The 25,031-nt window shown below is 38.8% G+C and overlaps 4 protein-coding genes across 5 annotated transcripts; 3 read left to right on the forward strand and 1 right to left on the reverse strand.

Moving 5' to 3' along the window:
• Positions 1-914: 914 nt before the first annotated feature.
• Positions 915-1,916, forward strand: LOC130994045 (uncharacterized). The gene has a single exon (XM_057919082.1). It carries the CDS (start codon positions 915-917, stop codon positions 1,914-1,916), a length of 1,002 nt encoding a protein of 333 aa, XP_057775065.1.
• A 1,912-nt stretch (positions 1,917-3,828) lies between these two features.
• On the forward strand, positions 3,829-10,131 carry LOC130995849 (ARF guanine-nucleotide exchange factor GNOM). Of its 2 annotated transcripts, none has more exons than XM_057921293.1 (3): positions 3,829-4,073; positions 5,052-5,820; positions 6,228-10,131. In XM_057921293.1, exons 2-3 carry the CDS (start codon positions 5,086-5,088, stop codon positions 9,840-9,842), a joined length of 4,350 nt encoding a protein of 1,449 aa, XP_057777276.1. In that variant the 5' UTR covers positions 3,829-4,073; positions 5,052-5,085; the 3' UTR covers positions 9,843-10,131. The 2 variants fall into 2 exon arrangements, with proteins under 2 accessions (XP_057777276.1, XP_057777278.1); XM_057921295.1 differs by having other exon boundaries at positions 3,876-4,073; positions 5,067-5,820.
• Positions 10,132-12,252: 2,121 nt separating this feature from the next.
• Positions 12,253-15,040, forward strand: LOC130995881 (vesicle transport v-SNARE 12-like). The gene is made up of 6 exons (XM_057921364.1): positions 12,253-12,562; positions 12,717-12,830; positions 13,929-13,987; positions 14,072-14,260; positions 14,471-14,641; positions 14,715-15,040. The coding sequence occupies exons 2-6, from the start codon at positions 12,734-12,736 to the stop codon at positions 14,865-14,867; spliced, it is 669 nt and encodes a 222-aa protein (XP_057777347.1). The 5' UTR covers positions 12,253-12,562; positions 12,717-12,733; the 3' UTR covers positions 14,868-15,040.
• A 474-nt stretch (positions 15,041-15,514) lies between these two features.
• Positions 15,515-17,590, reverse strand: LOC130995872 (11S globulin seed storage protein Ana o 2.0101-like). The gene is made up of 3 exons (XM_057921342.1): positions 17,172-17,590; positions 15,894-16,614; positions 15,515-15,822 (listed from the first exon to the last, which is right to left on the reverse strand). Exons 1-3 carry the CDS (start codon positions 17,365-17,367, stop codon positions 15,669-15,671), a joined length of 1,071 nt encoding a protein of 356 aa, XP_057777325.1. The 5' UTR covers positions 17,368-17,590; the 3' UTR covers positions 15,515-15,668.
• Positions 17,591-25,031: the final 7,441 nt, after the last annotated feature.

The following is a 25,031-nucleotide window of genomic DNA, read 5'->3' on the forward strand; positions in this document are numbered from 1 at the left end:
GTTCCCATGGTTTATAGGCTCTTGAAATTAAATAGTTAATTTCAAGTGAATTAATTTATCAGATAAATTAACTAAGTTGTAATGTGTTACAAACCTATTACTGGTGCTGGTTGTGAACCTAAGAGGGTCACACACAAATTAGTGTAACGTGTCAGATTGAATTGATTTAAATAGTTAAATCCAATTAATTAATTCGATTAATTAAATTGAGACTTGTTCTAAATTAATGAGTTAATTTAGATATTCAATTAAATTAGTTTTATTGAATATAATCGGATTAACAAGTCTGATTCTATATTAAATTAATAGGATTAATTTAATTAGAGATAAAGTTAATTAGATTAATTTTAAATCTAATAAAATCAGATTTATATATATATGGATATATATAACTGTATCCGGATATTCTCCGGATTGGAGAAGAAGAAAATAAAAAGACGTCTGTTCACTAGACGTAACCGCAGAAGGATTTTAATTTCCATAATTTCCATAATTAAGGGAATTAATCTGCAGTGTTAATTTGGGGAACGCGTTTCCTTAAATTCAATCGTCTTCTGCATTTTTTTTTCTCTCTCTCTGCTCTCGCCGCTCAGTCTTTTTTTGCTGAGTTTTCTGATTTCTCCTGAACACAAGAGTGATTAGTTTTGCTAGCGAAAAACTTCTCACTCGACACGAACACTAAGTGTGGACTTGATAGAGGGGATACGCTTGGATCCATGCGAGCAACCGATTGCTTCCATTCCCGACATCAACCGGAGAGCGAAAAGGTATGAGATTCTATTCTCGCTCTCTCATCATGTTAACGTGAAGTCGTTAATGCCGTTGGAATGAAATAATAGTTATTTCATCTATAATTTCGAAAAAAAAAAAATTATTTCCGCTGCGTTTTTCGACCCGATCCTAACAAGTTTAACATGTATTCGGTTAAAAGTGGTTATCAGCTGGCTCTGAATTTAAGGTTGAGGTCTGAGGCGACTTCGTCTGCTCAGTATGCTGGTTTATGGAAATGGATATGGGGGCTGGATGTTATACCTAAGGTCAGGTTATTCATGTGGAAATGTTTAGCCAATGCTCTTCCTACGAATCAAGCGCTCAGAAGCCGGTGCATTGATGTTGAAGCTCTCTGTAGAAGATGTGGTGAACATGAGGAGACTATGGAACACGCGCTTCGTGATTGTGCTTGGGTGGAGGCCCTGTGGTCTGTCTCATCCCTTCGACTTAAGCCTATATCGGGGATTTGCTCGATTCCAGCATGGTTTGAGATGATCCGAAATTGTCCCCACCGTGAGAGTCATTCCCAATTTGCGATGCTCGCCTGGACCATCTGGTATGCCAGAAATTTGCTGGTTTTCCAACAGAAGGATTTGAATCACGTGGATTGTCTTGCAACTGCTACTCGAGCACAATGGGTGGTACCGGTGGTGGCGTCTTCACATCAGCACCAGGAGCTTAAAGTGAGCTGTACTCGGGTGGGGCAGATGAAGATCTCGACTGATGCAGTGTTGGATGAAGGAGTCGGAATTGGAGTGGGGGTTGTGATGAAGGACGGGGATAATGGTGTTGTCAGATGTCGTCTTGGGTTCAAAGCTGGTATTTACTCGGTCGTCGAAGCTGAGGCTTTAGCTATGCTTGAAAGCTTCTATCTGTGCAGGGAACATGGAATTACCGATGCTATCTTCGAAACGGACTGCCAAGCTTTATACTGGATTTTGATGAAGCGTGAGAATGATCTGTCATATCTTGGAGTTACGCTACGTTCGATTTATGCTTTGATAAGTTCTTTTCGGCATGTGGCCTTCAGCTGGACTTCTCGAGAAGGTAATGTAACTGCAGATAGGCTTGCTTCTTATGATCTCTGTAATGCTCTCCCTTTTGCTTCTGTTGGAGAGTTGCCTCCTGATGTAAACCCTTCCTGATTTGGTTTTATGAAGTTCCTTCTGTTCTCAAAAAAAAAATGAGTTAAAAAATAAGTTTCGTAGGTACCTATAAAACCGCCTTTTTAATATAATAAATACCTCGATTTCGTAAGTATGTACAATACCGCATTTAAAACAATATATGCCTACGAAATTGATTAACAATCGGTTTTATAGTGATTTACAACAACATTTTTTAATCGGTGTCTATTAGCGATTTTTTTTAATCTTAAAAAAAGACATCAGTTATGAAGCCTATAATCGGTGTTTATTAGCATTGTTATTGGAACCTTTATAATATCAGAAGCTACGAAATCATTGCATCTTTTTTGGTACCCTTATAACAACACAAACTACGAAATCACTGATTTCTAAACTACAAAATCAGTTAAAAATCGATGGCTATTAACATTTTAATTGTAGTATTTGTTACTTTACCTTTTAATTTGATAATAAAAATTTTGATGCTTGTAGAATGTGCTTTGATTTTCTCCAATGGTTAACACACATTTATGACATAAAAATCAAAGACAGATAGTCATTTATGTTAAATTTATATCCAAATATTATCGATAGCAAATTTATATATTAGCTATTATGTAAATTTGCATTGAAATAATATTAATTTTTGTATCTAAAACGAGACGAAGATCTTGATTAAAAAATATATGATTATCAATAAAAAATTATATATAAAAAAAATCGTAAACGTACAGGCTTGATGGAGTAAACTAAAATCGATTGGGTTAAGGTTAGAGTCGAATATTTTAGTCCAAAAAACAATCGATTAGCCTAAATCTGAAATAACATGAAATCAAATAAATTGACTCTAAATCGAGTGGATCGATCTAATTGACATTAGTACTATAAACTCCTCATTAAATGGAGTGACTTATTTGACATGATTTACTAACGTTAGGTTTATTCATTTTTTTTCTACAATCCAAAAATTTAAGTCCATGTTTGATTGGATGTTTTTTAAGGTTGGAAATGTATTCAATTAATTGAATTCATTACTTGTTGTTTTATTTGAATAATGAGTTAATTATTACCCTTATCCTTACTTGAGGGTAACTCAATCATCCAATTTGTTACCCCTCAAAATAAAGTGAAATAAAAGAAAGAGAATCCATTTACTAGTAATTCCTTTCCATAGTCAAACTAAATACTCAATAAAAATAATAATAATTATTGTTATTATTTCACTATTTTATATGATTCTATTCCCTTTTCATTCTCTTACTTGAATCAAACGAGCACTAAGTATCAAAGTGTTATTTTCCTCGTTAAATATCAAATACTCTCTCCGTCCCTGAAATAAGTTCTTATTTTTTCTTTTTGGGACGTCCTCCAAATAAATTCCTCTTTCTTTCTTTCTATTTTTGGACAACTACCCAATACTAATAATACTTTATTTATTCTTACTTTTCACTTTTTCACCACTCTCAATATTAATTATAACACTTTTTTACCTTTTCACCACTCTCAATACTAATTATAACATACTCCCTCCGTCCCGGCTTTTGGTATCCAGTTGAGAACGACACGGATTTTAATAAAGTGATTGATGTGTTGTGAGTGGAATAAGAGTCCCACATTTTATGTGAGAGTTAAAATAATTAAAGTGGAGTAAGGGCCCCACCTACTTTTACTAAAAATAGAAATGGATACCAAAATGTGGGACGACCAAAAAAGGAAAGTTGGATACTAAAAGCTGGGACGGAAGGAGTATTTTTTTTCCACTATCAATACACTTTACTATTTTTTCTTACAACCCGTGTCGACCTCAAAGAGGAACTTATTTCAGGGACGGAGGGAGTAAGAAAATGTGACAAAAGAAAATATAGAAAATTGTGCTGAGAGTTGCATTTCAGTTTTCTAGAAGGCGAACGGCGTCGTTGGTTCTCAAAACAACCTTCCTCTTTTCTCACCTTTTTCCCTTTTTTCAATTTTTAATTTTATTTCGATAAAATTCTCTCTCCACCTTTTTTTCACTCTAATGTTTCGTCCTTTTTAATTTTCTCACTGTTGCTCCTCGCCAACAGTCAACAGGAAATCCACCGGCGGTTCATTTCCTCAAATATCGCCGCCGGAAACCGGGATTTCCCCCGTCGAATCTCGGATCTACTCTGCACTTGTCTTCTCTGTCTGCTGTAGGTGAGTAAACGCACAATTATTTCTTTGAATTTTCCGCTACTGATCTTCTATATATAGGAATTAGGAACTCTGCTTTGAGTATCACATTTCTGGAAGAATTTATGTTTCTATTCGACAATTAAGCTGCCAACAGCTTACTGACGTTTGTCACTGCTGTATGCTGTTTGGATTTAAGTAAGAGTTAGTAATATTGCGGTTTATCTCGGAATGTGAGTGATTTTGTGATCGGTGATTTCTCTGGCGACTGCGGGAGGTGTAACTAGGAGAGGTAGTATTCGCGGTTAAAATGTTGTTCATGGTAGCAGGAAAAGTTTGTGTTGCGACTCGATGCAATTAGCAATGGCGATACTTTTTGAGGACGTGGACCACGATTTGACCGCTGAATTTCAACTTGTTAAATGTTTTCTGATTCTTAAGCCTCTGGTGCTTCAATCTAGTGGATTTAGTAAATGTGGATCAGCAAGTACTAACTAATGTCTGTTGCATTGTTTCGAACAATTCTAATTAATTTATCTAAAATGGTCAATACTAGTCAATCAGCCTGCATCAAAATCTGCTGGGAACTTTAGATTTACAAATTGACGAAGTGTTTGCTTGCTGGGCTATTTTATTGTATTTCCTGTATCACGATTTTTGGCAATTCTCTCTAGGATTAGTTGTGGTGGAGGATGTTGAAAAATTATTTATAGTTTGACATCTTGCTTAAGCAACAATTGAATTTGTGATATTGGTAGGATAAAATAGTTATATATGGGCTTAGGTTTGTGCAGAATATTTACTTCTAAAAAAAAGTCGCATCCCAGTTTGTAACTCATATTCTATATGGGAAAGAAACATATATGCTGAAAAACATCTGTTTATAGCCTTATATAGTTTTTTTAAATCTTACGAATCTTGGATTTCTGAAGGGATCATGATTCATATTCTTGGGCTTCTAAATATTTTCTATTCCAACTTCATTTTATTTTGCTCAATCAGATTGCTTCTTGAAAGGTGCAATTTGCTCTTAGCAATGGGGCGTTTAAGGTTACAATCTAGCATCAATGCAATTGAAGAGGAACCAGAAGACTGTGAGGCTAGCTCTTCCAATAAGGCTGCAATGGGTTCTATGATTAATTCAGAGATAGGAGCAGTACTGGCAGTCATGAGAAGGAACGTGAGATGGGGAGGTCGTTATGTGTCTGGTGAAGATCAGTTGGAGCACTCTCTCATTCAATCTCTTAAAACCTTGAGAAGACAAGTATTTTCATGGCAACATGACTGGCAATCGGTCAATCCTTCCTTGTATCTCCAGCCATTTCTTGATGTAATTCGGTCAGATGAAACAGGGGCTTCAATTACTGGTGTTGCATTGTCATCTGTGTACAAGATTTTGACTCTTGATGTGCTGGATATAAATACGGTCAATGTTGATGATGCCATGCATCTGGTAGTTGATGCAGTTACGAGCTGTAGATTCGAGGTAACTGACCCTGCATCTGAAGAGGTTGTATTAACCAAGATACTTCAGGTCCTATTGGCTTGCATGAAAAGTAAAGCATCAGTGATGTTGAGCAATCAGCATGTTTGTACCATTGTGAACACCTGTTTCCGGATAGTACATCAAGCTGGTACTAAAGGCGAACTCCTACAGAGGATAGCTCGTCACACAATGCACGAACTTGTCAGATGCATTTTTTCGCACCTTCCAGATGTTGACAACACAGAACGGTCACTGGTTAAAGGAGGCAGTTCTATAAAAAATGAGGTAATACTTTTATTCCCTCTTTCTTTTGGATTGTCAGAACACTAGAGAGAAACTTGGTGATTGATATTTAATGATTATGTTTATTTTCTGTAGCCAGAGATTTGAGATCCCAGTGTAATGACTGAGAACCTCACATGTTGTTTGCTGGTCCATTGTATGCATGTGGGTGTCACTTGGATAAAAAGAAAATAAGACCGAGTAATAAGGGACACTCTCCCACTTGATAAGCTTTAGTCTGATAGGCTGAGAATGTTCTCTCTTATTTGCAGTGCAGTATCTTGTTGTGATGCTTGTAGCTCAATTAACATTTTTATATGTGTAGGACTTCATGGGGATTGATCACTGATGCTTTATTTGTTCTATTTTCTTATTTCATTTGGAACCTTACAAGTTATCTTTTGTCACAGGCTGCTGGACTTGATCCTGATTACAGTTTCAGCAGCAAAGCCGAAAATGGCAGTGGAAATTCTGAGTATGATGGCCGACTCTCCTCTGGAGTTTTGAGCTCTGCATCTGGCCTTATGAACAGTATGATGGATGAAAACACTGCCAGGGGTGATAATGGGAAGGATGTAGTTCCTTATGACTTGCATTTAATGACAGAACCATATGGCGTACCCTGCATGGTTGAAATTTTTCATTTTCTCTGTTCGTTGCTTAATGTTGTTGAGCATACAGGGATGGGTCTCAGAGCCAATTCTATATCATTTGATGAAGATGTGCCTCTATTCGCATTAGGTTTGATTAACTCAGCAATTGAATTAGGTGGTCCTGCTATACAACAGCATCCCAGATTGTTGAGTTTGATACAGGACGAACTGTTTCGTAACCTGATGCAGTTTGGGTTGTCAATGAGTCCCTTGATTCTTTCTATGGTCTGTAGCATTGTTCTTAATTTATATCAGCATCTGCGCACTGAGCTGAAACTTCAGCTTGAAGCTTTCTTTGCCTGTGTGATCTTGAGACTTGCACAAAGTCGATATGGAGCTTCATACCAGCAGCAGGAGGTTGTAATGGAGGCACTAGTTGATTTTTGTAGGCAGAAAACCTTCATGGTAGAAATGTATGCGAATTTAGATTGTGATATAACGTGCGGCAACGTATTTGAAGAACTTGCTAATTTGTTGTCAAAGAGTGCTTTTCCAGTGAATTGCCCTCTGTCCAGCATGCACATTCTTGCCTTAGATGGTCTGATTGCAGTGATTCAGGGAATGGCTGAGAGGATTGGCAATGGATCAGCAGGTTCTGAATCAACTCCTGTAAATCTTGAGGAGTATACACCGTTCTGGATGGTGAAATGCAATAATTATAGTGATCCTGATTATTGGGTCCCTTTTGTTCGCCGAAGGAAGTACATAAAAAGAAGATTGATGATTGGAGCTGATCACTTCAACCGGGATCCAAAGAAAGGGCTAGAATTTCTCCAAGGAACGCATCTGTTGCCCGACAAACTTGACCCACAGAGTGTGGCTTGCTTTTTTCGCTATACAGCAGGACTAGATAAAAATCTTGTCGGAGATTTTCTTGGGAATCATGATGATTTTTGCGTTCAAGTTCTACATGAATTTGCAGGAACATTTGATTTTCAAGACATGAACCTTGATACTGCATTAAGGCTCTTTCTAGAGACTTTTCGGCTGCCTGGGGAATCTCAGAAAATACAAAGGGTGCTTGAGGCATTCTCTGGGAGATACTATGAGCAATCACCTCTAATTTTGGCAAATAAAGATGCTGCTCTCTTGCTGTCTTATTCCCTCATCATGCTTAATACTGATCAACATAACGTACAGGTGAAAAAAAAGATGACAGAAGAAGATTTCATAAGGAATAACCGGCACATCAATGGAGGCAATGACTTACCTCGTGAGTTCCTCTCTGAGCTCTATTACTCCATCTGCAAGAATGAGATTCGCACCACACCTGAACAAGGAGCAGGTTTTGCTGAAATGACTCCTAGCAGATGGATTGATTTGATGCACAAGTCCAAAAAAACCTCTCCATACATAGTTGCTGATTCTAGAACCTACCTTGACCATGACATGTTTGCAATCATGTCTGGTCCAACAATTGCTGCTATATCTGTGGTATTTGATCATGCAGAATATGAGGATGTTTACCAAACTTGTATAGATGGATTCTTGGCTGTCGCAAAGATATCTGCGTGTCATCATCTCGAAGATGTTTTGGATGATCTTGTTGTGTCTCTATGTAAGTTCACAACACTCCTGAACCCCTCATCTGTAGAGGAACCTGTTCTGGCCTTCGGTGATGATGCAAAAGCTAGAATGGCCACGGTTACAGTTTTCACTATTGCAAATAGATATGGAGATTTCGTCCGTACTGGTTGGAGAAATATTCTGGACTGCATCTTAAGATTGCATAAGCTTGGTCTTCTGCCTGCTCGTGTGGCCAGTGATGCAGCAGATGATTCAGAGATGTCATCTGATCCTGGGCATGGGAAGCCTCTTACAAACTCACTGTCTTCTGCTCATATGCAAACGATTGGTACACCTAGGCGGTCCTCTGGCCTTATGGGGCGATTCAGTCAACTACTGTCTCTTGATACTGAAGAGCCAAGGTCTCAGCCTACTGAACAACAACTGGCTGCTCATCAACGCACGCTTCAGACGATCCAGAAGTGCCATATCGACAGCATCTTTACAGAGAGCAAGTTCCTGCAAGCTGATTCCTTATTACAGCTCGCACGGGCACTTATATGGGCTGCTGGACGACCGCAGAAGGGCAATGCTTCCCCCGAGGATGAGGACACTGCGGTGTTCTGCCTGGAACTGCTGATTGCAATTACTTTAAACAACCGGGACAGAATTGGCCTTCTCTGGCCTGGTGTTTATGATCACATAGCAGGTATAGTGCAGTCAACAGTAGTGGCTTGTGCCTTGGTTGAGAAGGCAGTTTTTGGACTTCTTCGCATTTGTCAGCGACTGCTTCCATACAAGGAAAATCTGGCCGATGAACTTCTGAGATCACTACAACTGGTTCTCAAGCTTGATGCTCGAGTTGCTGACCAATACTGCGAACAGATTACACAGGAGGTCAGCCGCTTGGTGAAAGCAAATGCTACTCACATCCGATCTCCAATGGGCTGGCGAACCATTGCTTCTTTACTTTCTATCACAGCTAGACACCCTGATGCTTCCGAATCAGGATTTGAAGCCCTCTCATTCATAATGGCTGATGGAGCGCACCTAGCCCCAGCTAATTTCGTACTTTGTGTGGATGCAGCTAGGCAATTTGCAGAATCTCGCGTTGGACAGACTGATAGATCAGTCCATGCTGTGGATCTCATGGCAGGATCTGTTTCTTGTTTGGTACGTTGGGCCCAAGATGCTAGGGAAGCTATGTCCGAGGCAGAAGCTGCAAAATTGTGTCAGGACATCGGTGAGATGTGGCTGAGGCTTGTCCAAGGATTGAGGAAAGTTTGTCTGGATCAGAGGGAAGAAGTTAGAAATCATGCTCTCCTGTCATTGCAAACGTGCTTAACCGGAGTAGATGAGATCTGCCTTCCTATCGGCTTCTGGCCGCAGTGCTTCGAAATGGTGATATTCACGATGCTTGATGACTTAGCTGAAATTGCTCAAGGGAACCCTCAAACTCAAAAAGAATACCGAAATATAGAAGGAACTCTCGTTCTCGCCTTGAAACTGCTCATGGAAGTGTTCTTACATTTGCTCCAGGATCTATCACAATTGTCGAGCTTCTGCAAACTGTGGCGCAATGTGATTGGCCGGATGGAGAAGTACATGAAGCTCAAGGTTAAAAGGGGCGAGAAGCTTCAGGAGCTAGTCCCAGAACTTCTCAAGAACACCCTGCTCGTCATGAAGACGAAGGGGGTGCTCGTCCCCACTAGTACTCTCGGGGGAGACAACGTGTGGGAACAGACATGGTTGCACGTCAATAAGGTATTTCCATCTCTCCAGTCGGAGGTGTTCCCGAATCAAGATTCAGAGCAGTTGCAATCTAATCAAGCCGATGCTGCTGCAGGCGAGACTGATTCTACTTAAAACGAATGCCAACACAGGTAGATGATAGCTAGATACTTGGCTGAGTATAGTATATCCCAACCTTGTGTTTATTTTGATGTCGATTTTTCGGAGTGAAATCTACCACATTGTATCATTTAGACTTAGTGGTAGTAGCCGGTAGGTTCATTTTTTCCAATTTTTCAGATATGTATCTCGAATTTGGCTTGATCTTCGTCTTCTCTAAGTAGGAAGGCTATTTACATTGTTACATTGACTTGTATTCAGAGATTCTGCTTATATTGTACAGAATGTGAAATTCTAACTCTTATTTCGACCCTTCCACAAAAACGTTTATTTTGACAATACTGTCACGTCATTCAACATGATTGTTACTTTGTATGATTTCCCAATTTTATGTTATGAAACTCTTTGCATATCCATTTACTCGTTTTACGTGAGGTAATCATTTTATGTTCAAATCTCACATATAGGTAACATCACTAACATGTAATCCATCAAATTAAGGACTAATTTTCTTTGGATAAACTGGCTGCGGCATTGCCAAAACTTTAGAAGAATAGTAATTAATAGAGATCGAGATCACTCATTATTGAAAATAAAAGAATAATAATTTTGTCATCCGACTTAGAGCATCTGTCCTGGGGGAGGCGCAGCGGCACGCGTCGTGCGCCCCCCCAATACCGCACCGCCTCCATCTGCTCTGGGGCCTCCCCTCCATCCCTACTGTGCAGTCGAAAAAAGTTGGGCGCGTGTTAAGCATGGCTCAATCAGCGATTTTCCATAAAAAAAAATAATTAATTAAATTAAAATGCAACAGTAAAATTGAAACGGCATAATTTTTTTCCCTTTTCTTTCTTTCTTTCGGTCGTTCAACGACTTTTTTTCCCCTCTCTCTCTCTTCTATAAATACGTACTCTATTCATCTTCTATTTCCATATTCATACCAATTCTTCATTAAAAATGTCTTCCTCCAACTCCTCACCCAACAATTCTTTGTCAAATTCATCCGACGAAGTAGTTCCCAATCAAGATCATCTTCTTATTCCTAATCCAAATATTAATCCCAAAGCCTTTTTGATGCATCTTGTCTCCAACTTCAAGCAAGTGGCGAGTACTATTAATTTTGATCCTCTTAAGAAAAAAAAGAAGTGGAGATATATTCTCCGACCTCGTCGGGATTATTTCCTAACGAGCCTGTTTACGGTGATTCATTTTTTCGCCGGTGTTTTCGTATGAGGCGTTCTCTCTTTTTGTGCATTGTGAGTGACTTGGAGATTGATCCATACTTCCAACAACGCGACGACGTAACTGGGCGGCGGGCTTCACGCCGATCTAGAAATGCACCGCAGCTATTCGGCAACTAGCGTATGGCATTGCCGCCAATTGCTGCGACGAATACCTCCGTATAGTGGAATGCATGGCTTTGAAGTGCTTGAAGTTGTTTTGTCGAGCTATTGTCCGCATTTATGGCGGCTAATATCTGAGAAGGCCGCCACCGCCGACTGCTAAAGGTTACTTGCCATGCACGAGGCGAAGCATGGATTCTCGGGAATGTTGGGGAGCCTAGACTGCATGCACTGAACTTGGAAGAATTGTCCAGTGGCGTTGCATGGCGCTTACACTTGAGGGGATCACGACGAGCCCACTATTATAGTTGAGACAGTAGCATCTCAAGATCTTTGGATCTGACATGCCTTCTTCGACATTGCAAGCTTAAACAACGACATCAACGTCCTTAACCAATCGACATTGTTCAACGATGTTATGTCGGAAAATGAAGCAGCGATGCACTTCGTGGCCAACGGCGCCCACCATACAAGGGGCTACTACTTGACTGATGGAATCTATCCAGAGTGACCCGTGTTCGTGAAGAGTTGCACGAAAGACTGTAGAACGAGCTTTTGGTGTTCTCTTCGTTGGGGCATTATCAAAGGCCCGTCTTGTTTATGGAAGAAAAAGGTCTTAAGCAATATCATGTTTGTGTGCATTATTTTGCACAACATGATAATCGATGATGAAAGAGAGCATGCTATCAATTGGAAGGGCGACGCGGGTGGTGAAGGATCAAGCCCTGGTCCTCAAACGAAGTTCAATTCCAGAGCGCCGCTGGAATTTGCCTCCTATGTAGCTCGGAGCCAAAACCTTCTCGATAACCGTTTGCACGCTTGCATCCGAGATGATTTGGTGGAGCATTTGTGGGCACGATTTAATCCACTCGAGTCATAGACATGTTTTTTAATTATTGAAATATTTTTAAATTATTGTAATATTTTTTAAATTAGTGTTTTTTAATGTAAGGTTTGATTTTAATTTCATTGAAATTTTAATTATTAAATTATATGTCAAATTTACTTGTAAACAATATTAAAATTAAATATAAAATGAAAAAACTAAATTTAAAAATCAATGTGGAGGCTCTCCCATCATGAAAAAAGGACTCTTGGAACCATTTTTAAGAGCATGCCTTGGCTCTCTATTACATATGCTATAGCCTATAACTAGTAAAAAAAAATTATCGAAAGGATTAAAAGATATTGGATCTATGTGGAGTAATTGATGGATGGAGCGAATTGTTATTTCTCTAAGTTTGGCGGGTCAATATAGAACTTTCCTTTGTATATTTTCTCTCTTTCTTCTTAACCCGATTTCACCATTGAACTCTCTCTCTCTCTCTCTAGTCTCTTACCTCTGATTTGAGTCAACTCGCCAATTTCATCTTCACGAACTTGCATAGAAAGGTACTCATACAGTTCTGTATATATGTATGAGCATTTCGGTTGGGTTATTTACCAATCTATTTATTTATTTGTTGACAAAATTGAAGCTTAAGCTGCTGAGATGTCTTTATTAACTTCCTTTTGCTAATTCCGTGAATTGTGATCTTATGTTTAGAATTCAACAGTGGTAAAATGAGCCAGGTGTATGAAGGATATGAAAGGCAGTATTGCGAGCTCTCTGCAAATTTGTCGCGAAAATGCAATTCTGCTTCTGCTCTTCTAGATGGAGGTATAGTTGATTAACGGAATTTGGATTTTAGAGAATAAGGTGATGGCTAATTTAGTGATCTGATTCCATGCAGTTCTTTATGTGCCCTTTGTTTGAGGTATTCTCTTTCTAGTGTTAAGGCTTTCATTACTTAGCTTCTTCTATTCGTGTTTGGTTTTAGGATGTTTGTGAAATTAGGGTTTCCAGAAATTAGTTTTAAGTAAAAAATGTTTGTAGAATGCACTTATGTTCGATTAACTGGCCTGATCTCGTAGTGTTGAGGGGTGCCGTTATGTAGGTGAAAACACAGGGAAAATGGTGTCTCTAAGTTTAGTTTTCTATTTGTGTTTAGGGTTAGCTTTTCCATTGGGAAAGGAAATTAGCTAAATTAGTTACTACTTCGAGGTGTCTGTTTATGAGGCAATAAAAATAGGAAGTCTCCAGACAATTGATGCGGAGCTCAATTCTTGTTTGGTGGCTTTTCTTTCTTATCCCTGCATCTTCCATTCACCATTCCATTGATCTGTCAAAATGCTTTTGTGGTACTCGTTGTAGTTCAGTGAAGCATTTAATCTGAGATTACAGACAATTATAGTCAAGTTTGAGATCTCATTCTCTGATATGTGTTTGATGCCAATATGCAAACACATTACATATCTGAAATTTTTGCATCTCGTTTTTTTATTAAAGTTTGTTTAAAAATGGCCCTTAGTGAATTCTGTTCATTTGTTCACATGGGATATTTAATTTATCTAGATGTGATGAATTGAGGAAAAGTAGAGATCTCTTAGCAGTGCATCCACTTTCCTTGTTTATCTTATAGTACATCTCTAATAGTAATTCCTAAGATCAAGAAAGTTTTTCTATGCTTTTTCAGGTGATTTTGTTTGAGTTGCATCATAAAATACTCATGGTGGCACGCCAAACCATCAACATTGGCTGCTGATATAGTTTGTTTTTCCAATATATATACTGGGACGATGCAGTCTCAACATATATGAGCCAATTCATTTCTCATTCAGCATATAACATTATTAATTAGTAAATGGTTTTGAGGTCCTCTTGTCACTTAAACTGATCTGGTTGTGTACTGATTTTTTGTGTTATGCTGGTCTGCAGAGAAAAAGAAGCAAGAGATTTCTGAATTACAAGCAGGACTTGAGGATGCTGATGTTTTGGTAACATTGTCTTTCAGTCATTACATGCTCGAGATTTTGCTGATCTGAAATCTTAAATGAATGTTCCTATGGTGTATTTACCAGATTCGGAAGATGGATCTTGAGGCTAGAAGCTTGCAGCCAAGTGCAAAAGCTACTTTACTTGCTAAGCTTAGGGAATATAAATCTGATTTGAATAAGTTGAAAAGAGAAGTGAAGAAATTGACTATGCCCAATTCAAATCAGCCTGGAAAAGATGAGTTGTTAGACCCTGGAATGGCCGGCATGCACGAGGTACGCCCAGATTATGTTGGCCTGCTCATATTTCCATCCCGATTGATCTACTATTTTTGTTGACTGTATGGGATATCAGAAGACAGCGGTATATTTGTACACATTGGTGTTTGGTTTCTGACACCTGCACTTTCAATATTATCACATCCAAGTTTTTCTGCCTGTTTCTCCTAGTGATTTCATTAAATGACTACCAAAACTTGTTGATAGGCTTCTGCAAATCAAAGGGGCAGATTGGCATTATCAACTGAGAGGTTGGACCAGTCGACAGACAGATTAAGGGAGACTCGGAGGACTGCACTGGAAACAGAAGATATTGGGGTATCCATCCTTGAAGATTTGCATCTGCAACGTGAGACGCTCTTACATTCGCACAACAAGGCATGTCACTCTCCATTTGCCAATCATCTCCGGAGAAAACTTATTTATTGATGACTTGGTCTTTGTTTTTCAGCTTTATGAGGTCGACAGCGCGATTGACAGAAGTAAAAAGGTATTGACTTCTATGTCAAGAAGGCTGAGCAGGAATAAGTGGATCGTTGGCTCCATAATTTTTGCACTTATACTGGCAATCATCATTGTCCTGTATTTCAAGATTTTTCATTGAGTGGAGTTGCCCTTCAACCCTGTATCCTGTTATGTCATTACTCATGTATTGTTCCAACGAAATTGTAGAGCATAATCGGTTTGCTGAAAGGTGAAAGACCATTCTAGTTCAATGCAATTCCATACCCAGTGTGATGAGCTTAATGTATAAATAAAAAACTCAAGTATTTTCTACTTTTCTGCTTTTTTGCTTATTTACCAAGGGAGGAAGAATTTAAAATATCCATGCAACCAAAGAAAAAATTTAAATAATAATAAATTGAACTTGGCATATTTTGCAGGTGCAAACTACGATAGATTCTTCGTCGTATTCACTACCGCCAGATTCAAGTGCTGATTTTCTGCTTCTCAAACAATATTTATTGCTCTCGTCTCCAGTTTCCGCCACCCACGTGTTTCTACTCATATGCAAATATTGACAGTGCACTTATTCCAACGAAAATCTTGAATGTTAAGATGATTGAAAAAAGAATAACAACTTCATTGCTAAACACAAAATATAACAATTCTAGTCCTCTTGTCTTGGGATGGCCTAGTGAATGGGGTGGTTGTTTATTGTCCAAGAGGTCACAGGTTCGAGTACTCTCGGCCACTATTACTACCATATGTGGGGTGTGTGAGTGGTTTGTATTAGTATTTATTTAGAAATTTCATCAAAAAAAAAAAATATAACAATTCTATATAATGTTTCCAAACAAAAAAAACAACTATATAACGACGACTTAAGCAGAATTTACTAGAACGAAACATAAAATCTAAAATAGTCTTATTTTAGAAATAAAAGTAGAAAAAGAAAGGTCCATTAATTTGGTGGTGGGAAGAAAATCTCCTCAGCCTTCCTCTTGGAGGTGAACTTCTCCTCAACTTGTGCTGGCACATTGAAAGCCGCCTGCAGCACTTCTGGTGATAGCGCCTTCCACACCGAAGTCCTTCCAGCCAAATGTGTGAATATCGGGCTGCACACAAAATTCACATCCATTAATAAATGAAGAAAATCATAATATCAAGCATGGCTATAGTTACTCACTTAGGAGTTGTGATGATGGAGAACCAATCCATGCCCTCATCATTAGCGATCTTGGACACAACAAAGAACCTCGGAACAATGAAGAGATCCCCGGCCTTGATTGTCGTCTCCAGCACGCGTTTGCCGTCAACTCCTACAACCTGCACGCGGCCACTTCCCCTAACAATGTAGGTCACCTGCAGGGCAGAGTCGCAGGAGAAGCCCGGCGAGCACATGGCTTTGCCGTCCAGCCTCACGAGATCAGCTCCGAGTCCGACTTCACCGACCAAAGGCAGGTTCTTGGTGTTGAGGACCACCACTTTTCCACCATTCTTGATGTCCACATCCAATGGAGCTTCCTCGCAGTTCAATGCCATGCCGTTGTAGTGCTCCTTCTTGGGCTCTGGCATCTTCAAGCTCGGATCCAGCTTCACAATGCCGTTGCCCTTTTGGCTTCCAACGAGGGATTTGACAACACCCTCGTCCAAGTCCCATGCTCTGCCCACAAACTCAGTTGAGAATCCGGTGAAGATGCCGTTGGTGCCGGTGAGGAAGAAGTCGGTGAAGGAGCCGGATTTGTGGGCTTTTGAGGTGTCTCCCAGGAAGAGTATAACTAGATCAGCGTCATCCTTGTTGTACCACCAGGTTACAACACCAAAAGGAAGGGCAATGGCGTCTCCCTTCTTGATTGCAACCACCTTCTCTTCTTTCTCTGGGAGAACAATGCCACCCACTCCACTACCTTTGAACATTCATTGAATCGTCACAATAGGATTTTCAAACAATAATATAATTGTAACCATTATCAGAAAACAGCTGAATTTTCAAAGAAATTAGAACGAAATTCTCATCCGTCATATACATGTCAGCATTTACTACAGGAGAAGAACTGAAAAAAATACTCACACGATCATAAAAGAATATCAGACTCCACCACCTTCATACAATTTGAAACTGATATCACAATAAATTTTTCCAGCGATAACAGAATTGTAATCATTGTAGCGAAATGGCTAAGTTTTTATAAAACATAGCGCGAATTTATCGCAAACAATTATTATATCGAAAATAACATTTAGTCAACCCCCTTTCTACATCTTTATCAATGTGGATATGAAAAAACACTCATTCACAACCATAATATAGATATGATAAATCAGAATATTTATGCAAGTAAATACAAAAGCGTATAAATACAGCGCAATCAAAGCCAAAAATTAAATCACGTGGAAAAGAAATCTGCATTTCAAAAGTAAATCACATCATCATCGATCAAAGAGAGACGATCGCTCAATATACCTTGAAGAACATAAGCAACCTTCGCAGAATCGGAGTAGCGAGGGAGAGCGAAGCCATTCTTCACAAGCGACAGCTTTCCGGCGCCGATGTTGCCTTCGCGGAGCATCGGCAGCTCGCTAGGGGACCACGCGTAGTACGCGCCGCCATCTCCGCCGTAGATCTCCTTCGCCAACTTCGGTGTCAAATCGAGCTCCATCTCTCTAAAAACCTACTGTTTCTCTCTCTAAACCAGAAAAAAGGTTTCGACAGCTGAGAAATACCAACAAAGCTTTTTAGCGTAGTAAAGATACTTGATCAGATGTCGCCTATTTATAGGGGAAGATCAGTGAAAAAGATTATCACGAATCATTTTGGATTAGTTTTTATTAGGATTTTTATTATCAAAATGGATTAATCCTTACTCCAAAATTAAATCTCATCAGACAAATTATCCGTATATATATCTATATATATATCCAAGAGGAATGTTATATGTATATATTTATTTTGATTTTTAACTCTAAAAAATTAGTATTGACGTTATAAATATATAAATTACATAAAAAATCAAATTTCGTTTTGTTCAATTTCTCTACAACTTCAAAGGAATGAATATACAAAATGAACTTTAATTTTTATATAATTTATAAAATAATAATACAGATTAAATAAAATGATGTTCACAAATAACGTTCACGTAAAATAATCTATATTATAATTTTATCTAATATTTTTGTGAACATTATAATTTATCAAAAGCTTTGTGAATATAAATATCACAATATAATAATAACATTACTCGTATATCCAATATCTACATATCCACCAATCACCATCACGAACGTATCTACTATTTATCGAAAATAATGTATTTATCCAATTATTTAGAGATTGCTTAATGAATACAAAAGATATTTAGCAATATTGGTTTATAGAAAAGTACTAGTAGTAAATAATTGTTTGTATTTTTTTCTTTTTTTGTAGTATCAGTTAATACATTCTCTAATTAACTACCATGAGTAACTACACACGTCACACGTGAATTGACCGACTTATTATAAGCTCTGTTCATTAGTGTATGTATGTGAATGATTTATTATATAGTTCAACTCGGTTTATTGTATTAAAAAATGTGTTTTTTTTTATATTATGTGAGATGGTGACATAGATAATGAGATATACTATTGTTTTGATGTGACTGTCTTACACACTAGTGTCACATGTATATTTTTATTGTTGTCAAGTTTACGTTTGATTCAAGCTGCCGAGCCTAACTAACTTTATGATTTATAATTAGAAATAATAAAAATAATTTTGTATTTCTGCAGGGTTCACTTATTTGAAATTGTTAATTGTAGTAAAGTTCCATGATAAATTGAAATAACGAGGCATCTAAGTGGTGTGCTTGCGGATTTACTAAGGGGTTAATGTCCAAAGTCAAAGGTTTTGAGTTCTAGTCATATTTGACGTGATCTTGATCTTTAATTTTTTATTAATAATATTAATTTATATAAAAAAAGAAAGAGGCATTTAAGTGCGTGTGTTGACCTAGCGATAGGAGGTTAATGTCCAAGATGGTTTTGGGTTCGAGTCAGGTTAATGTCCAAGATCTGAGGTTCTGGATTCGAATTTTTCGTTGTGTGGTCTTTACACCACACAAATAGTAGGAAAACTAACTGCATGCAGGTGAGGTTCTGGGTTAGAGTCAAGTTTATGCCCGTGACCTAAGGTTCTGGATCGAGTCCTCTGTCGTGCGGTCTTTACACCACACAAAGGTAGGAAAACTAACCGCACGCAGGCGGGAATACTACCCACATAATGGTGGGAAAACTAACCCCATGCGGGCGGAATTGAATCTCAGACCTATCAGAAAAAAGAATCTTTGGGTGTCTCAACTTTGTCACTTGAGTTAAGCCACATCGACAATAATTGTTTTAGTCTTAAATACGTATAACACTCCATATTTACCCAAATTCATTTGAATTCATAAATACAAATTACTCCATAATATTTGGATATTGCATCGCAATAGTAACTTGAGTATTATAAAATAAACATTTTTAATAAATAAATTAAATAACAAGATTGAAAAAAAAAAAAAAGTTCAGGAGACATGTACATTAATGTTCGGACCATTTGAAAAATAACTTTTAGGGCTAAATGCTGCTAAAACCTATAATTATTTGCCCTCTCGCGTTTTGCATCAGTTTCAGAAATTCTGTCACAGTATCTCCCAACTAAACTTCCAATCGCGATTTGCATTCGGCGAAAAATTCCGACGACCTAACTTAATCTACATGTCAAAAAATTTGGTGACAAGGCAGATAACGTCTACATAGCAAATACATGTCATCAAATTCATTTTTTTTAATAAATGAGGTGTTGTGAAACGATGTCGTTTTCAAACTCGGTCTTCTTTCTAATCTGCACCAGAACGCCGATCTCCCTTCTCTTTCAATTTCAGAAGCTTCACCATCTCCCTTGAAATTTTGGCTGTGTTGCCGCTGCTGAGGGCCGGCAAGGCTGCTGAGTCCCAACTCACACCGTTTCTCAAACACGCACGACCCACATCCCTCTTTCTTGCGAGTTTCCCTGTTGTCGTCCGCCTCTCGAATTCGGGCCATTGACTGCTGTCGGCGCCACATCCTTGCCCAACGACCTCTCCGAATACGCACGCTCAAGGCAGAGGGGCAAACTCTAATTCTTCCAATTTAGGGGTCGCTGCTGCCACTGTTGTGGCTTCTTCTCCAACGAATAGGTCGGTTTCTCTCCCTCTCTCTCTGAAGTCGCCTCTCTCTCACAATCAATTGGAGAAGAGGATGGCAACGGGCCGGATCTGGACCGGGTCTGGCCAATACCAGATCCAGATCCGTTTTCATATACCAGATCCAGATCCGTGGATCTGAAAATTTTGGATCCAGATCCAAATCCGTCAGATTCGCGGGTCCAGATCCATGGATCTACTATTTTTAAATTAAATTCAAAAAAAAATCACAAAATCAACAGCATCTAATGTTTATCATGAAAAATTAAAAAAATCAACAACATCTAACAACTTATAGACTAACATAATCTAACAATAAACTTCAAATCAATAATCAGTCCAACTTATAGAAGCTAACAGAATCAGTCTTAAATTCCAAATCGAATCTATCAATGGCTGACCAAATCAAGAAATTAAGATGCAAAATTTCATTCATAAATGGCTGACCAAATCAAGAAATTAAAATCAGTCCAAAGATCCTGATCCGGCGGCGGCGGTGGTGGAGTCTGGCGGCGAACGGTGGAAATGGCAAGCGGCGACCGAAGATGGAGATGTGCAGCACGCGGAGTCTTGCGAGGCTGTAAAAGAGATAGGGGGTGGGCGAAGTGGAGAGGAGAATGGACGTGTGTTGTACTGTTGTCCCCGCCTTCACCGGCGAACTGGATCGAGAGGGAAATGAGCAGGGTTCAGGCGCCCAACTGGAGGGAGGGAGATGGGCTGAGGGCGGCGGGCAGGCGAACTGGAGAACTGGAGATGAGCAAGGTTCGGGCTATACTGTTGTCCCCTCCTTCGCCGGCGAACTGAAGAGGAGGATGGGCTGAGGGCGGCGAGCGAGATTAGAGAGTGGAGAGGGAGTGAGGGAACAAGAAGGGAAGTCAGATGTTGGAGAAAGAATTTAGAAACTAGGGTTTGTATATTAATTTTAATTTGTGTAATATTTTTAATTTTAATATATTTAATACTATTAATAAAATAAATATAAAAAATAAATAATATATATTAAATAAAACGGATCCACGGGTCGGATCTGGGTCGGATCCGGATCTCAAATTTCAAGATCCAGATCCAGATCCGTTTTTAAAATTGAGATCCAGATTCGCGGGTCCAAAAAAATGGGATCCAGATCTGTAAAAACGGATCTGGACTGGGTCCAAGATCCATTGCCATCCCTAGGAAGGGAGTCTTCCTCTCATTTCTGAAATTGAACCCGCCGTTCTTTCCTCTTAAATCCGGCGATGCTGGCTGTTTCTGAGGTCCGTCGGATGCCTCTCTGACGCGTCTTCCTTTGAGAAAGCTCCGGCGATGGTGAGGTGCGAGAGCTCTAATTCCCCAATCCAACCTCAGAACCCTTATTCAACAAAAAGATGTCGTTTTGTGACTAATAATTTCAAAGAAACGTGAGGCAAAACGACATCGCTTTGATTATCGGAATTCCATGCCACATAGATAAGTTCGGCTGCCAAGTCAGCTTCAATTTTGCCGGAAAACTACATAGAGTACAAAACCGATTGGAGGCTTAGTTGGGATATACTGTGGCAGAATTTCTGAAACTGATGCAAAACGCGATAGGGCATATAGTTATAGGTTTTAGCGGCATTTAGCCCTACCTTTTACTATCTATTTTTGTCCAAAACCCATATAATAAAACTCGTTAATTACAATGATTAGTCGTCTTGTCTCAATAAAGTTCATACATTATAAAGTAAGTACTAGTAATACATATTACAAAATATACATTATTTTCTACAGTAACAGTATTATTGATCGTCCGTCTAAATACTTGTCTCAACCCACATAGTAATACTCGTTGACTCTCCAAATTCGTTTGAATTTATAAAAGTAAGTTTTTCTGATAATTGGTTATTTGTGAAAATAAAACTCAACATTACATAAACGTTAATAATAAATACTAGTATAAGCCCACGTTTGGTTGGGTGTTTTTAGAGGTTGGAAAGAGATTCAATTAATATTGAATCCATTACTTGTTGTTTGGTTTAGGTAATGAGTTAACCATTACCCTTATTTGAGGGTAATCCAATCACCCAATTTGTTACCCCTCAAAATAGAGGTGAAACAAAAGAAAGGAAATCCCTTACTAATGATTCATTTTCATTGTTTAACCAAACACTCAATAAAAGTAATGGTTATTGTTACCATTCCACTCCTTTATTTGATTTCATTCTCCTTCCATTCCTCTACTTGAACCAAACGAGCACTAAATATACAACATGTGAGATTCTAATTTATTAATGTTCTCGCATTTGCGAAGTTTTCTAATCATTTGGTGAATCAAAATAATGAGGTTATGGACTATGATTATACCATCCAAATCCGTCTAAAATGTATATACTTGTGTTCGTTTCAAAATCCAATCAAAAAGTTATTTTACTATTTATCATTGTCTTAAAGATGGATAATGTACTCTATAATTATCTTAATATGCTTGAATTTATAAATATATGTTGGGAACTTAATGAAATATCATAATCCTAGTTTTGATGATACCAAAATCAATAGGTTTCAATTGTAATAGACTAGAACTGTTCGAACTCAAGTGTTATAGTTCTTTTTCTAGCTTAGTTGTTGTTCTGAAGACTGAAGACTGAAGAACGAAGGACTGAAGACTGAAGATGCCGACTGAAGTATTAGTAGAAGGAACAGTTTCGACTGATTACTTAATGCGTGCCACGTGGATTCAACGGACTGATACTAAAGTCAAGTATTAGTTAAACATTCTTCCTCGGACTGAACCTCCAACGTTCAAAGGAAGCCACGCACTCCAGAAGTACAGCCGCATTAAATGCAGAGATCTCAGGATCGTCCTTTCTCTGCAGATGCCATTCCTTTTGGTGATTACCTTTTAAGAGATGTCGTATCTCCTGCTCTTCAAAGTAGCCGTTCTCACCAAACAAGGAACCTCGAAGATTGAAGCTTCAGCCCAAGTTCAAATTGCTCTCTAACGGAAGAAATCTTGAAGACCATCTCCGCCAACGGATCTATTTAAGACGTCTCCAATAAATAGCGCTCGAGGATCACTTCAATCTTCACCGATTCAACAACATAAGCTGAAACGCTGTCAAAATCGTTACTCAGCTAACCAAGCCTCTCCAAAGCTTGAATCGAAGAAGAAAATCACAAAGCCAAAAATCAGTCACTGCTGATTACATACATTCTCTTAGACCTTAGGCAAATATTGTATATCCAATGCCTAAGTAAAACTGACTGCAAAGAACTTGTTCTTTGTGGTTTAGTTGGCAAGTTTTCAAACCTCTCTTCAACCAATCGAATTGAGTGTTTGTGTCGAAAAGGAGTTCAGATAGGTGTTCTGTCTCCGTGAGGTCCTAGGGCCCAGTGTGCACTAGGAGTGAGAAATCCAACAAGGTGTGTTGGTACTGAAGATATGATCTTTAGTCATCTCGGTTGTGTGCACCCGCAAGCACACGTTTAGGTTTGCTGTGCACCCGTAAGCACGAGCATCGGTTTGCAGTGCACCCGTAAGCACTTGCCTAGTGAAGTTGTTGGTCTGATCAACCGACCGTGGATGTAGGAAGTGTTTTTCGAACCATGTAAAAATCTCTGTGTTATTTACAGCTTTCAGTTCTTACTTTCTTACTTGCGCTCGTATCTTCTTGAACTGAAAACTGATTAATTGCAAAGAGAAACCTAACAACTGACAACGTGTTTAACTCACAGGCTATTACGAAACAAAAGTTTTGCATTGCGTGTGTTATCAGTCTAACTGATCTATCCTCTGATAGTCAGTAAGATTCATAACATATCTTTGTTTATCAAACTCGACTGAAGCATTACGTGTACCAGTTAAAGTCTTTGACTTAACTGATAACTCCTTACTGAAGAGTATTCAGTATCAGTCATCAATCCTGTTTTGGTCAAAACTCTTTTCAGTAAATAAGTTGAGTCAGTTTGTGTTTGAAGTTTCGCTTCAAATTCATTGAGCGAAAAATAGCCTATAGGTGTATTCCCCCTACACCTATTCGAGACCCTCCGGACCTAACAATTAGTATCAGAGCAGGTTGTTCGCAAGAACAATTTTTCTTTGATTAGGTACTATAGAACTAGATCATTTTCCTTAAAGGTCTCGAAAAACTTTCTTTTTCAAAAAGTGCATACTGCTTTTCTTATCTGTTGTATTCTGTTTTCTCCTTTCAATGGAAACTAACCGCAGCAGAGTATCCTCACTACGTATGTTTAGTATTGAAAAATACGACATATGGAAGTTTCGACTTGAAAGCTTCCTTACCGCCCAACATTGCCGAATGTGGGAAGTCATCACCAGAGGACCCATCATCATCACGGAGGTGATCAAAAGGGTTCCTCTAGACCCATCTAGAGATCCTTTTGATGAAGTCCAGATCAAATCAAAGGCTGACTTCACCACAGAAGAAAGGAAGCAAGATGAGCTCGACAACCTCGCCAAAAGCATCATCTCCGGTACAGTTCCAGACAAGCACGTCACCAAGATCATCAAGTGCAGAACTACAAAGGAGATGTGGGACATTCTTGAGGGAATGTGCATCGGATCCGATGAGATAAAGGAGAATAAGTTATCAATAGCTTGCCGAAAATTCGACTCCTTCCTCAAGCTTAAAAATGAATCTATCGACGAGATGGAACTTAGATTCAACCAGATCCTGAACGAAGTTCAATCCATCTCGAAGGACAAGTACACTCAACAAGAGATAAATCTAAAGATTCTACGAGCACTTTCGCGAGGAGAGTGGCAGATCTACTCAGTCGCTCATCAGAACAAGCCATGATTCAATAGGCTCCCAACGAACAAGCTTTTCTCTGACCTCATGGCGAATGAGTTCGACATTCAGAGAAATATTGAAACAAAGAAGGCTGGAGGATCAGACGAAGATGGTCCATCAACTTCAAAAGGAGCAGCGCTGAAAGTATCAGCAAAAAAAACAAGAAGCAGTCAAAGGAACTAGCAGAACTCAAGCCAGAAGACTTCTTCAGTCAATATGCTCTATTGACTGAAAGATTCAACAAGATGGAATCTAAGTTCCGCAAGTACAGGAAGTTCCACAAGCAGCACTACAAACGAAAAGAAAGAGAAAGCAAGTTCAGATATTCCACTGACAGAAGCGGTG

The sequence above is a fragment of the Salvia miltiorrhiza genome, chromosome 7 (genome assembly GCF_028751815.1).
Source record: "Salvia miltiorrhiza cultivar Shanhuang (shh) chromosome 7, IMPLAD_Smil_shh, whole genome shotgun sequence".
Classification (NCBI taxonomy): Eukaryota; Viridiplantae; Streptophyta; class Magnoliopsida; order Lamiales; family Lamiaceae; genus Salvia; species Salvia miltiorrhiza.

Excerpts from the sequence above, each read along its gene's own strand:
- LOC130994045 (XM_057919082.1), top strand. The coding sequence starts at position 915 with ATGTATTCGGTTAAAAGTGGTTATCAGCTGGCTCTGAATTTAAGGTTG.
- LOC130995849 (XM_057921293.1), top strand. The coding sequence starts at position 5,086 with ATGGGGCGTTTAAGGTTACAATCTAGCATCAATGCAATTGAAGAGGAA. Across the intron at positions 5,821-6,227 it reads GCAGTTCTATAAAAAATGAG|GCTGCTGGACTTGATCCTGA; the intron begins GTAATACTTTTA and ends CTTTTGTCACAG.
- LOC130995881 (XM_057921364.1), top strand. The coding sequence starts at position 12,734 with ATGAGCCAGGTGTATGAAGGATATGAAAGGCAGTATTGCGAGCTCTCT. Across the intron at positions 14,261-14,470 it reads GAATGGCCGGCATGCACGAG|GCTTCTGCAAATCAAAGGGG; the intron begins GTACGCCCAGAT and ends ACTTGTTGATAG. Across the intron at positions 14,642-14,714 it reads TCTTACATTCGCACAACAAG|CTTTATGAGGTCGACAGCGC; the intron begins GCATGTCACTCT and ends TTTGTTTTTCAG.
- LOC130995872 (XM_057921342.1), bottom strand. The coding sequence starts at position 17,367 with ATGGAGCTCGATTTGACACCGAAGTTGGCGAAGGAGATCTACGGCGGA. Across the intron at positions 16,615-17,171 it reads GGTTGCTTATGTTCTTCAAG|GTAGTGGAGTGGGTGGCATT; the intron begins GTATATTGAGCG and ends GAATGTTCAAAG. Across the intron at positions 15,823-15,893 it reads TCCATCATCACAACTCCTAA|CCCGATATTCACACATTTGG; the intron begins GTGAGTAACTAT and ends TTTTGTGTGCAG.